The sequence below is a fragment of the Lissotriton helveticus genome, chromosome 3_1 (assembly GCF_964261635.1).
Source record: "Lissotriton helveticus chromosome 3_1, aLisHel1.1, whole genome shotgun sequence".
Taxonomy (NCBI): domain Eukaryota; kingdom Metazoa; phylum Chordata; class Amphibia; order Caudata; family Salamandridae; genus Lissotriton; species Lissotriton helveticus.
Window position 1 is genome coordinate 245,898,500 of NC_136061.1, and position 13,377 is coordinate 245,911,876.

The 13,377-nt window shown below is 46.7% G+C and overlaps 1 protein-coding gene across 4 annotated transcripts in view; it reads left to right on the forward strand.

Moving 5' to 3' along the window:
• AKAP1 (A-kinase anchoring protein 1) overlaps window positions 1-13,377 on the forward strand; it is a 536,294-nt gene that overhangs the window by 186,274 nt on the left and 336,643 nt on the right. For all 4 annotated transcript variants that reach the window (XM_078679722.1, XM_078679723.1, XM_078679726.1 and 1 more), the window contains one exon: window positions 12,309-12,445. In XM_078679722.1, coding sequence (XP_078535848.1) covers window positions 12,309-12,445 — 137 coding nt within the window. The remainder of the gene's footprint in view (window positions 1-12,308; window positions 12,446-13,377) is intronic.

The following is a 13,377-nucleotide window of genomic DNA, read 5'->3' on the forward strand; positions in this document are numbered from 1 at the left end:
AGCAAAGGATGCCTGGAGGCTATGCTGTGGCAAGAAATATCAACTAGCCAACTGGGACGAAAACACCCCTGCCACCTAGAACACTCACTGCAAATGTTGAACGTGATTGAAATCTAGGAAATTAACCTTTTCCAGCAGGCCCTCAAAAAATGTCATTTAAAAAATAGTTTGGTCCTGGTCTTTTCACTGATGTGGCACAACTGGCACTGATAGGGCTCAACTGGCAAAAAGTGAACAAGCCTGGATGGTTCTATCGGTGTTCAAGCCAACGACCACAGTGCCATATTTATAGTGTACCTATGCAGTAGTATGGAAAAAAAGATTTTTGGCTCTCAGGATGGGAGAATGGCCTTTTTTGCACCACTTACCAGATTGGCGCCGTTCAAAAAAGTACAATGTGCAGGGTGTGTGGGTGTATTTTGTAAATGATAGAGAATGTTGCTGCCCTGCCATTCTCAATGATCGAAGGATGCTGTTACGGGGCGAATGGAACAAACTTGATGTTGGCTCTTGCCATCAAGCAATTTTAGCAGTCATGAACCCAGAGAACCAGATTCTCAATATCCGGTTCACTAAGTTTGTCACAAGAGTGGCAAAAAGGTTAACACAGTGAGAGTGCCAGTAACCAAATTCCCATCTCATTGCATCGGGTCGCTCTCCACTCAATATGCAATCAGTTGTCACCTTTTTTCTGGACCAATTTGTTAGCAGCCTTGCGTGGCATACTGGCTACTCACTTCATGGCTCGGAGTTCCGTTGAGACCCTAGAGTTTTTTTTTTCTTTTCCATGCAGGGCTATCCTCCTCTCAAATAGAGCCCTAAAGTGAGTGGATTCGATAGTCTTGACTTTTTTTGGACTTGTGCCTTGTCCATTTCTTTTGCTGTGTTGTAACGGAAAGGATCCTTTTTAGTTAACGAAGCTATTCTGTGTCAATTGGCACACATTTCATTCAAAAAATGCATTGCATTTGGAAAATTATGAAAAATTAAATCCGAAACCCTCTTGGCTTTATGTAATTTTGCACCGTCAAACATTTGAACTTTCTATCACGGAATTACTTTTTATAACATTTTATCAGTTTATTTATTAACGTTTTATATAGCACAAACGTGACCCACGAGGGTATCAGAGCGATTTACACTATACAGTATAAAACATAAGCGGATGATGTAGTATACAAGGATTTGAAATGTGTCAACATGTACAAAAGAGAAAATATAATACATAGATAACAAACATAGGTGACCCGGAATCAGCAGGACATTGCACAATAAACGGTTATTGAGCATTAGGTGGTTGTGCTAGGTTGTGCTAATAAACATACATATAATATACTCCTTCGATTCACCTTGGGTATGAAGTTTATGGAAAATATAGTGGAGCCAACTAAGCCTTTCGCTAAATGCAGTTATTGAGCATTAAGTGTCTGTGGTAATAATCACACATATAATAATCTTATCTGATAGACTACTAGCCGCAGATTCCTTCATGTAGAATGATCCCCAGGTGTGAGACTAGATCCGGAAACTTCATCCCTGCGCGTCGGGGACGGGGTGACATCACGAGACTCCGCCTAGGAGTCGTCCGCGTATGTGACGTCCGCGAGGTCACATTAAACCCACCCCGGTGTGCCTACGTCAGTTTGTTCCTTTTCCGCGTGCAACGCGGATCCGTTCCTTGCTACGGGCCTGTTTAGGGACCCTTTTTCTTCCGTTTCTTTTTGCTGGAACAGTGTGCGAATGCCTTCGGGCTTCAACATTTGCATGTTTTGTGGGCGTCTTATGTCTCCGGACCCTCACCTCATTTGTATGTGGTGTTTGGGGGGAGGATCACTGCAACGCTGATTGTAAGGCATGCCAACAGTTGAAGTCAAAGTCGCAGCGGAAGCGACGAATGAAACTTCTCTCGGCGCGTCTCTCCATGTCGACGTCCTCCCCTCGGTCTGCTTCGTCGGACGGCTTCAGATATGGCCGTGGTCATCGTCCTCGCCCTTCGATGTCACGTGAGCGTCGCTGCCCGGTGGGTGTCGCAGTTTGTCCCTGGGGGCTGGTTCCTGGACTACCGGGGGCATGGACTCTCTGCGGGTGATCCAGCCCTGTGTCGTCCTATCCACCATTTCCCGGTGTTGAGGCGTCGAGAGTCCAAATGGAGACATACTTGGCGGCTTTGCAGGCCTCACTGGCATCTCCTCCTTCCCCTCCTGGGGCGTCGCGTATCCCTCGCCCTGAGCAGGGCCCTCTGCGGCACCGCTGGTGGCTCTGGCCCCGGCGCAGACTGGTTCGGATCCAGGTTTGGAGGATGTGGTGCTGTTGGGGTGCGGCTACTCTGGTGCACCTCCTTCAGGCCACGGAGCCTCTGCCTCGCCGCAAACTCCTGCGGGAGTCCCTGTGTTGTCGTGGGAGGTCGCCGGGGCTCGGGTCGCATCCCCGAGCCCCTCTCGGTACTCTGACAAGGTGGTCCTGTTTAAGGCCGAGGTGGCGCTGCTACGGCGCTGGCAGCAGCTGGACCGTGCGGAGCCCCTGGGGTCGGTGGACTCTCCTCGTCCCGCTCAGGGTCGAGGCCAGGTGATGACCCCTTGTCCCTCTCCGGCACCTCTCATCCCTCCTCACTGGCCACTGCCTCGTCTGAGGGCGAGTCGGAGGTTGAATCTTCCCTGGCACCGCCACATGAGTTGCCGAGCGATCTTCGCATCCGCATCATTTGCTTTTGGGGTTCACATTGCCTGGCAGGGGCCAGGTTCTACCTGGTCCACAGATCTGGTCCCCTGTGGGACCCTCAGTTCTGCATTGACTGGTGGGGTCCTTTGGCAGTTCCTCCTTCCCAGGGCGTATTGCTAGGGTATTTATTCTATGTGAAGAAATCTGCGGCTAGTAGTCTCTCAGATGTACGAGTTACTTACCTTTGGTAACAATGTATCTGGCAGAGATGATTCTAGCCGCAGATTCCTTCACGGCCAGCCCTTCCTCCCCTATTCTGCCAGGACCCTTGGTTTGGTCTTCGGTAGTCGCCTCCCGGTGCGGGGCTGTGTCTCATGTGAGTGCCTTCTTTGTTGTTGATGGGTGGCTCCTTCTGGGGCGGTTCATTCCTCCTTTGGTTCTTTGGAGGATGGGGTTCCTGTGATCCAGTGCCCTGATGCTCTGGCTACTCCAGGTTTAGGGGGGATTGCTTTCTATCCCTGTCCTCCATCCCCTCCCTTCCTCTATTACTATCCTCTGATTAAGGGTCATCTGGCCATACCTTGCCCTTGTCCCTTGTGGGTGGTTGTCTCTTTGTTGGGGTGGCTTGGAGGTTTGTTGTCCTTGTCCGTCTTGGGACTGATCCCATTCCTTTCTCGGGATAGGGGTGGTAGGTTTACTACGTGTGCTATGACTTTTATGCATGTTCTTTGCTTCCGGGGCACAGAGATGGGTGGCTGTCTGTGCTGGCAGGGTTACTGCGCAGGCTCCTGCTTGTTTTTTCTTCTTTACCTGCCTTTGGATTCTGCGGTGTTGACACTACTCTGTGTGATGGTGTTAGTCACCGTTTCTTTCCAATTTTTCTGCTCTTCGCACACTGTTCCCATGCTTCCACAGTTTATCTGGTGGTTCCGCGTTGTGGTGCAGAAAAGTTCTTCGAAGAAAATTGACGTAGATGCACCGGGGCGGGTCTTGTGACCTCGCTGACATCACGTAAGCAGACGACGCCTGGGCGGAGTCGCGTGATGGGGCACGGCCCCAGCGGGCAGGGATGGTGTGGCAAAAAAGTTTCTGGATCCAGTCTCATGCCTGGGGATAATTCTATGTGAAGGAATCTGTGGCTAGAATCGTCTCTACCAGATACATCGTAACCGAAGGTAAGTAACTCGTACATTCATTCTACCAGAGGTAGGCAATGATGTGCGGCTCTTATAGGTGACTCGATGTCAGCCTAGAATTAAGACTTATGAATTGAATTTGTTCATTAGTAGTACTTTTACTTCTATTTTGAATGCGGTAAAGGAAGAGATTCCACGCACCACAGGAGGTAAGGAGTTCCAAATCTTTGGTGCAATCCCTGAGAAAGCTCTGCAACCAGTTCTCCTCTTATGGAAGGATTGTGGTTTCAGAAGTAAAGTACTCGCACTACGAAGTTGTCTGCAACCTCCCGACCTTTCTAGCTTTAGAGCTAAGTAACTGGGTTTATTGTTATGTAGAGCTTTTTGGGTCATGCAGGCAATATTTAGGTGTATTCTAGCCTCGCAAGGCAGCAAATTTAGGGCTTTCATGGTCGGAGAGATGTGGCTGTTTCTTTTAATTCCTGATACCATCCTAGCCGCAGCATTAAGTGATGCCCTCAGCGGAGCCAGCTTGTATTTGGGGAGACCCGCAAAGAGTGGTGCTTCTATAGTCCAGTCTTGGTAGCACTAGGGCTTGCACTGCCATTTTTAGGTCAGCCTGAGGGAGGAAGCGTTTGAGTTTCCTTAGTATACTCAGCTTGTGATTGACTCCCTTGGTGGCATTAGAGATGTGCGACTGCATATTCAAGTGTTTGTCTATGGTGATTCCTAGGAATTTTGCTGAGTCAATGATGAGGTGAGCACAGCCAAAGGAGGTTAGGTGTTTTAACCATAGGTCTGTCTTAGTTGTGTGATTCGGTGGAGAGATGACAATGAATTCCGTTTTTTTGGTATTCAGCATGAGGTGGTTGTTAGTGAGCCAACTTTGCGTGTTCAATAGAATAACATTGAGGGAAATAATCTTCTGAAGTGGAGATTTTCAAATACAGTTGGGTGTCGTCCGCATACAGCTGATATAGAATGTTCGCTGATTTCAGTGCGTTCGCCAAAGGTTCCATTAGTAGGTTGAAAAGAATGGGTGATAAGGCTGATCCCTGAGGGACACCCAGGGTTACCATGGAGGATTGCGAGCGTGAGTTCTTAATCTTGATTCTTTATGTTCTGTTATTTAGGAAGGAGGAGAACCATTACAACACTGTGCCCGAGAGGCTCATCCTTCGTTCCAGTAGGGACAAAAGGTTGTCATGCTTGACCGAATCGAAGGGGAATGATAAGTCAAGAAGTATCATCAGGCATGACTCATTGCGGTCAAGCATTTTTAGTATGTCCATAATGTGAGTGCGAGCAGATTCAGTGCTGTGACCTTGACGGAAGCCAGATTGGTCACCGTCTAAGAGGTTGTAATTCTCAATATGGTTGCATAATTAAATGTGTACACATTTCTCCAACAGTTTCGCCAAAGTGGGGATGTTGGATATAGGGAGGTAGTTGTTGAGATGAGATGGGGTGACGTCAGCTTTCTTTAGTATAGGTGTGACCTGCCCTATTTTAAGACAGTCCGGAATGGCGCCTTGTCTCATAGAGGCGTTTACAATTTCAGCCCATAGCGGTAGGATAGTTGTTTTTAACATTTTGAATAGGGCAGGAGGCAGGGGGTCAGCGAAGTGATTGGAGGTTTTGATTACTTGAAGAGTGTTATCGATTATTTGTTGCAAGATTGGCGAGAAGGTATGCCAAGAGGCATTATTTTTTGTGACTTCCCTTAGAATATTAGAATGAACTTTGAGGTGTGCGCCACAATTAGTATCTTGGACCATAAATTGTGGTAGAGCCTTCTTGGATTGGATGTCTAGCTCGGTGGCCTTAGTCTTTTCGCAGAAGAAATTGGCAAGCACATCACAGGTAGATGTAGCCAGGTCGTTTAGTTCCCTAGAGTTAGTCGTGCTGCATGCTTGTTGTTTGACGATTTCAAAGAATTTTTTGGGACGTTTGATTGCTTGGTTCAGCTTTGTTCTGAAAAAGTCTGCCTTTGCCTTAAGAATCTTCCTGTTGTATGAGTTCCTTAACCTTCTAAGGCAGAGGTCTTCAAACTTTTGGATGCCGAGACCCCCCTGTCAACATTTTGAGGCGCAAGGACCCTCTTCCTGACAAAAAATTTTAAACCTGTAGACAGGGCTACTAGAATTATGAGGCAGGTGAGGACCAAATTACGCAACAGACTTGACTAAATTGTGTGGGAAGAAAATGTAAAGTATGTTATGTGATGCAGCGTTTTTTGGGATAGCATTGCTTCATTATTTTGACATTTTTTGCACACAGTAACACTGAGGAAAGATTTCACCCCATCAGCACCAGCTTATAACCAAAATACAGCAGTTAACATCAGAAAGATTTCTAGTCAACCTTTGTGAAGGGCCTTCCACTCCGCAGGAATACGTGCTGCCACATTAGAAGCTCACCTCGCCCCGGCTGGGAGAGGCAGGGGTCCCTTAAAACCCTGGCGGTTTTGTGCAGTTAAGCAGTTTACCCATGCAGCTTTCCTCTCACCCCCTCCCTTCCATCCCTCTCTCCTCTCCCATTTGCAGGCCATTTTCTTTCACCCCTTTTTACAACTTCTGAACTCTCTCCATTCAACCTTTCACTTCACCTTTAATCACCTCTTGCCATTCTGTCTTTTCACTGCCCTCATCTCTAACAGTCTCTAACATTTATCTCATGGCCTGTCTGGCCCGTCACCTCCCGTGCCCCTCAGCACTTCTCATTCACCGCATCTCTCTTCAAATTTTTGTCCATTTGCATCTTACACCTCTCCCCCCATTCATCTTTCATATCTCCCCTTTGTTCTGACAGAAGCCCTCACCTTTGGCTCACACTCACTTCTTGCGTGTCCACACTTCTCTTCGGCACTTCACATTTTTTCTAATCACTGCCCTCTTCAATCGAATTCTCTCACTCCCTTGCTGTCCTCTCTCCTCACCAAGCATACGGGTTGGACACGTATAGTCCTCTCTGCCTGTGGCACTCTGCTTATTGTTCCCTAATTCAAGAAGGCATGAATTGTCGGTCTTGCTGTTTTGGTGCAGGCCGCGCAGTTATGGAACTTGCATCCTCCTTTGCTTCGCTCCACCAAGAATCTATTATCCTTTAGGAAGATATAAAAACCTTTCTCTATACTCTGTAGGTTACCCCATTTGGCTGGTTCTCCTTCTCCTTCTGTGCGTTTCTCATTTGCCTTCATGCGTTTCTCATTTGCCTTCATGCAGCAGATGGTTATTATCCCCAGGACATCTTTTGGTAACAGTAGCCTCCTACAAATGCAAATAATAATAGGCAGAATCAGTGGAGCCACTAGATCAGAACTTCGGAGGGGGCTAACACTCCCAGCCAGGGATGGCCCTATCACTGGTCACACAAGGTGCAACTGTCTTTTTTGGTGCCCCACCCCCGTTTTCTCCTTCTCCATGAATTCCCTCACTACCACTCCCCAACAATGCACCTCATCACTCTATAGCATCTTTCTGCCAAACATTTAATTTTTTTATAGCGCTTCTCCTAGTTTACTCACACTCCTTTCTGGGATCTGCATGGTACATATTCTTTGTAGCAGGCACATTAGCCTTCTGCACTGTGTGGGTGACGTGGGTGCCCATGTGAGTGCACGGTGAGTGATGCAACAGTGTGTGAGTGGGGGTAAGAGGAGTGACTGCAGGATGAGTGAGGTGGCGGTATGAATTTGGGTGCGGATGTAAGTTCAGAATAGGATGAATGAATGTATGATTTGTGATGGGCTTGTTGAGTGAGTTGCAGTTTGAGCAGTGAGGGGGACAGGTGAGTAAAGTCACATGAGTGCAGGGTGAGTAGTGTGCTTGTGTGACAGCAGGGTGAGGTATAGGGTGAACAGCACAAGTGCATTGTGAGTGCAGAGTGATCACTGTGAGTGCAGGGTGAGCGGGTGAATGGTGTGAGTGCATGGTGATCAGTGCGAGTGCAGGGTGAGTGTGAAAGTGAAGGGCGAGAATGAGAAGTGAGTTCTCTGAATGAAGAGTGCATTCCCAGACACTTAAAGTAACTCAGCATATTATTGACGGCGGTGTAGGGTTTAAGATACAAGTTAAACTGTTGCTATTATGGCATTAATCTGGGATCGAGGGTGGAGGAAATAATAAATGATAAATAAATAATATGCTGATCCTGCAACACAATTCCAGTCCTATGGTTAGGGTTTCCTGCTCAATATTTTGATGGCCCAGTCGGTACAAAAATAAGCAGTCAACTAAAGCTGTATTTTCAGTACTTATCTGTGCGTAATTGGAACTGTAAATATAAATAGAAAGAACTTTTAATTGTGTTCTAGGGCTGCCTCAATGATCCATGACTGATAATTAAAGAGAACAAACACACACAAGTCAAATAACGAATGAATACATACTTTTTTTATTTTTAAGTCTATTTAGTGTCAAGAGGAGGTCTTTGCAGGCTCTTTAAACAACACACTGCAGGCCTTTTTCCTTCGGCAACCCTACTTTCTATTCCTTTTCATGAAATGCATTCACAGTACAGCAGTAAATGTAAAATACAAATGTAAGGAATAGACAGTGGGGGCCTAGGGGTACTGAAACCAGAAAAAACTAAGCCTCTGTAACCAGTTTATAAAGGCATGTAAATATGCAAAGGGTCTTTAAAGACCTGTGAAAAACTCGGACGTGCTGAAGACCCCAGACACTGCCCAGCTTGAGCCCCCAGCAGCTCGAGTTGCACTGCAGCAGCCCGGGCTGAGACATACAACGGGGAAGAGGGGAGCTGAAGCCCTTGGGCCTGTGCAGGAATGTGACTGGGAATGCGCCACCACCTTTGTATCACTCCACGGCCCCCCTGGGGGTCGCACCCCACAGTTTGAAGACCCCTGTTCTAAGGGGATCAAGGTTATTAGTGGGTTCTGATTTCCATAGTCGCTCCCCAACTCTAGGTTGGCGTCGCTCTGAGTTCTTGAACCAAGGTGTGGAAGTTTTGGAGGAGAAGTTTTTTTCTTGGAGGGGCACTGTAGAATCCAGAATTTCAAGCAAAGTGGAATTGTAGAAGGTTGTGAGGTCATGTACATCAGTCATGTCATTCGTGTGGGTCAGGGCGGAGTTGCATCGGTTTACCAAGGTGATGGGGTTCCTTTTCCATTGTTTTGTTTTTGAGGGTTGGCCCCTTTTTTGAGTTACTTCGATATTGATGGAGAATAGGATGCAATGATGATCAGTCCAGTCGTATGGGGTGATGGATTCTAGTAGGACGATGTTCATTTTTGCATTGATGAGGTCCAGTGTCTCTCCCTTGTTGTGAGTTTGGCTGTCGCAGATTTGAGATAGCTCCTGTTCTGAAAAAAACTCTTTAAGACAGCCTACTCCATGATCGTTTGCACTGTTCCAGTGGAGATTAAAGTCACGCAAGAAAACTTGAGGAACTTATGAGTTGACGTTGGATGCAATGACCGCCATTAGCTCGTCGGGGGGGTGATAGAATATGTGAAGCTTGCTGGCGATGTTCTTATCATCAGAGATATTAATACAGAGTTAATTCGCAGGAGGATAGTCCGATGGAGTCTGTTTGCTTGACTGAGATTAAGTTACGATAAATGCAGACTACCCCTCCCCCGAGTTTCCCGTTTCTGTCAAGGCGGATTAGGTCGTCGGTAGGAGTATCCAGTAAGTCAAGGATGGGAGAGGAGGAACTGTTTAGCCATGTTTCTGTAAGGGCGATAATATCTAAATCATTCTCTAGAATGAGGTGGAATATGTCCGGAGCATGTTTGCTAGCAGATCTGCAATTAATGAGCCTACACTTCATCTTGTTAATAGATTGGGTTAGGCTAATCTGCTCTATGTTGATATTTGCGAGGTTATCTCTATTTACTGATCTGTTGTTGAGAGGCTGTTCTGAAGGGATTGGTTACAATGGATTGGATAGTTCCACATTGCGACTTACTATCAGTTGCCCGGGCATAAAATGTTAGGAGGTAGTCTGTCTGTCCGATAGTTCATCCCTTCCCCTCCTAGGCCAAGATGGAGAAGGTAAATTCCCTAGATTGGTGTTTTTGGGGTGTAAGAACTTGGGTATGTATCCACTAGGTTGGTCACTGATTTGGTTATTCTGACTAGTGATCTCTGCGTGTTAATTTGTGGGGATGTAATTTCTTGTTTGGAGACTGATTTGGTTCACGGTGTCATTGGTGACACTGTGTATGTTTAGAAGTTCTTTAGTGATAGTCGAAAGTATGTGCTTCTCGCCCTTGAGATGGGATAGGCCTGTGGCTAACTCCTTGAGTTGAGTGAACCAGACGGAGTTGGGAAAGTAGGTTGCAAGTGTGTGTGTATGATCAGTTATGGAGGGCGATCTGCCGGTAGGGTCTGTTTGTATGATCACATTCTCCAATTACTTGGGGATACCTTCATTAGGTGTGGGTGTATGATCGGTTATGGAGGCCGATCTACCAGTAGGGTCTGTTTGCATGATCACATTCTCCAATGACTTGGGGATACCTTCATGAGGTGTGGGTGTATGATCGGTTATGGAGGGCGATCTACCAGTAGGGTCTGTTTGCATGATCACATTCTCCAATTACTTGGGGATACCTTCATTAGGTGTGGGTGTATGATCGGTTACGGAGGGCGATCTACCAGTAGGGTCTGTTTGCATGATCACATTCTCCAATTACTTGGGGATACCTTCATTAGGTGTGGGTGTATGATCGGTTATGGAGGGCGATCTACCGGTAGGGTCTGTTTGCTTGATCATGTTTTCCAATTGCTTGGGGATAACTTCATTAGGGGTCAATGTGAGAGGCTGAACCGGGAGGTTTGTTGTGGGGTTCACGTCAGGGAGTGGTGTGGTATATAAGGGAGGCAGCCGGATAGGGGCTACCACATGCAGCTGGGGAATGGTCATTGTGCGCTGTGATTGAATGGGTGGGATGAGTGTAGCAGGTGTTAGGTAGGGTCCTCTCAGATATCGAGGAGGATCTGCTTCGGATGAAATGGTGGAGAAGAAGTCAGTGTTTTTCTATTGTAAAGATTTTATTTAATCGAACAATAAAGTCTTCAACTGACACATCAATAACAGGCCCAGTCCAAGGCAGTGGGGGTGTGGAGTGCGAGAAGATATTCACGCACTCAGATGGGCAGACAGATCGGCATTATAAGCAACTGCTGTGGGCGCACTTGAGCTAGCGAGAAACAAGCCACCCCACTTTAGGCTTTAGGACCAGCCCTACTGGCATTGCCGTTTAGCAAGCACAACCTCTTAGATGGTAATGGCCCCTGCCCTAAATTTGAGCTCTCAATCTCGTGTTACTGTTTTCTAGATAATGTAATTAGGTTGTATTGGCATTTGCATGATTGTAAGGTATACCTGCGTAAAGGTTTGGGCATTAGTTTTGCTTGCCTATGAAAAGGTCTGTCCCTGTTGCCAGTAGAAACTATGAATGGCATGGTAGGCTGAGGGAAGCGCGTGAGTGCAGTGTTGCTAAAACAGCCGTATAACATAACCAAGTAAACATTTGCTTCTGTGACGCTGCTAGACCGTGTAGTGCTGTAAATAGCACTGTGCTCGGCACCCTTTCGGAGTCTCCTTTATACAGATACCGACCTAAAGTTTGTGCAGCCAAGTTCCTCGTACTGTTTGAATTCTTGTTCACTGGTTGCTTCAGCATATTAATTTCTGGCTGTGTTGATTGAGCTAAGAAGTTTAATTGGGATGGTAAATTATTTTGTTTGATTCCTAGTTTTTGTTCGGCATGTTAATTTCATTTTGCACCCAGTCAATACATTTTCACGTCTATTTTGCTATTGACGAGAGGGAAAGGCTTCTCTATTACACAATTTGCACTAAAAATGCTAATACTATGTTTAGAGTTTTTGTTTCTGTGCATGCCACTGGTAACTAGTTATAGTTCCGAGATGTAAATGTGGTGTCTAGTCAACTTGTCATAGTAACTTAATTCGCCAACAGGTCACTGTTGTCAGTCTACCCTAATTGTCCCACCAATTTTCAGCGGCTTCAGCTCAAGGAGTAGTCCAGTCTTGCCTGGGGCGGATTTACACCTATAAATGTTTTACACTGTTGATATGTGATGTAAAGGTTAGCTGAGTCGTATTGCTTAACGATTATCCAAATAGATTGTTTCAAGCTCCCAATACAGCACTGGATACAGCTCAGTAATGAAACACTGCACAGAAATGATAGGTATCTGAAGCATTTAGATAATGATAGTTTAATATCGTGTTTCGAGTTTTATTAACTAAGTATTAGAATATGGAAGAGCCGGAGGACCCGTGGCAGCTTGTCTTTTTTTTTTGTTTTACCTTGGTCGACATTTAAGACCTATTTTTGAGATTTGCTGTTCAGGGTTTTGTAAACTCGTGTACTTTTAACATTTGTCCATTGGGTGTAATCAAGTTTCAGGGCCGTTGAGATGTACATACTTTGCCATGCTCGACTGGCCGATATGTAATTTAAATAGGGAATCTGCTCTAGATGATCACTAAAAATGTTATGTTATAAATTTTATAGGCTCGGATGTGAATAGCATGGATTCTGTGGACAGCGGCTGTCCTCTGGGAAAAACAACGGAAAGCCACCATGAACCCAAGCCGGGGCTGGAGTCCAAAAAGTCCGATCTCACTGTCTGGGAGATGGAGGTGCCAAAGGTAAAAGAAAATGTGTAACTGTACAGATTTACTTCTGTTACTGTTAGTTTGAAGCTACCATGACTGGTTGTTTTTGTGGGAGCAAAAATTCCAAATGAACGCTTACAATATCCGGAGTGTGCCCTTATTAGATATGTTAATTTGTGAACTCTACAACTAGAAAAGGGAAGTCAGTTTTATTGCAGGGTGCAAAGGTACACAGATGACTTAATTGTTTCGATGAATGATTAGCATCTGGTGCAGTAAATGATACAAGATTTGTTTCAGACATTTGACATGCCTTTTTAGGTCTCGTACCTGTGATGCAGCTCGAAGCACTGTCGCAGTGCGAGACCTATAGTCGTCGACTCTGCTTTCAAGGGCTTGCAAGGGAGACAGGAGATGGGCACGTGCAGGCTGCAGCTCGGATCGGTGAACGCGCGCGTTCACCACGTACACTCACGCGCTGTACCCATCTCCTGTCTCCCTTGCAAGCCTCGTGGAGTAACTTCCACTTTCCCTCCCCCTTCTGCCGTGGGCTCCACAGCCCGTCAACGCGCACCATACACGCGCCTCTAAGACCGGCTCCCTGGCATGACCAAGCCCCGCCCCCGCCAAGAGGAAACGTGCAAACTCACCCGGTGTGGCGCATCATACACGCGCTCTGTCCGGGAGGCAGCAGGGCAAAAAGCGACGAGCTGTGCGAAGGCGCGCAGCCGCAGTAGTAGGGTCTCCCTCCCCCTGCGGCTTGAGCCCGTGAAATAACGCTTCCTCTCTTCCCAGCTTTTATTCCAGGGCCGGAGCTCCCGCAGTCACGTTTTCATCTGCCTGAGGCACGAGATGTCAGCGAGGGAAGCCCCGTGTGTTCCTTGACGCATTCCCTCCCTACCCCCTCCATCAAGACCCAGCCCCTCTCACACCACCCGCACCCCAGCCCTCATCCCTATCTATGC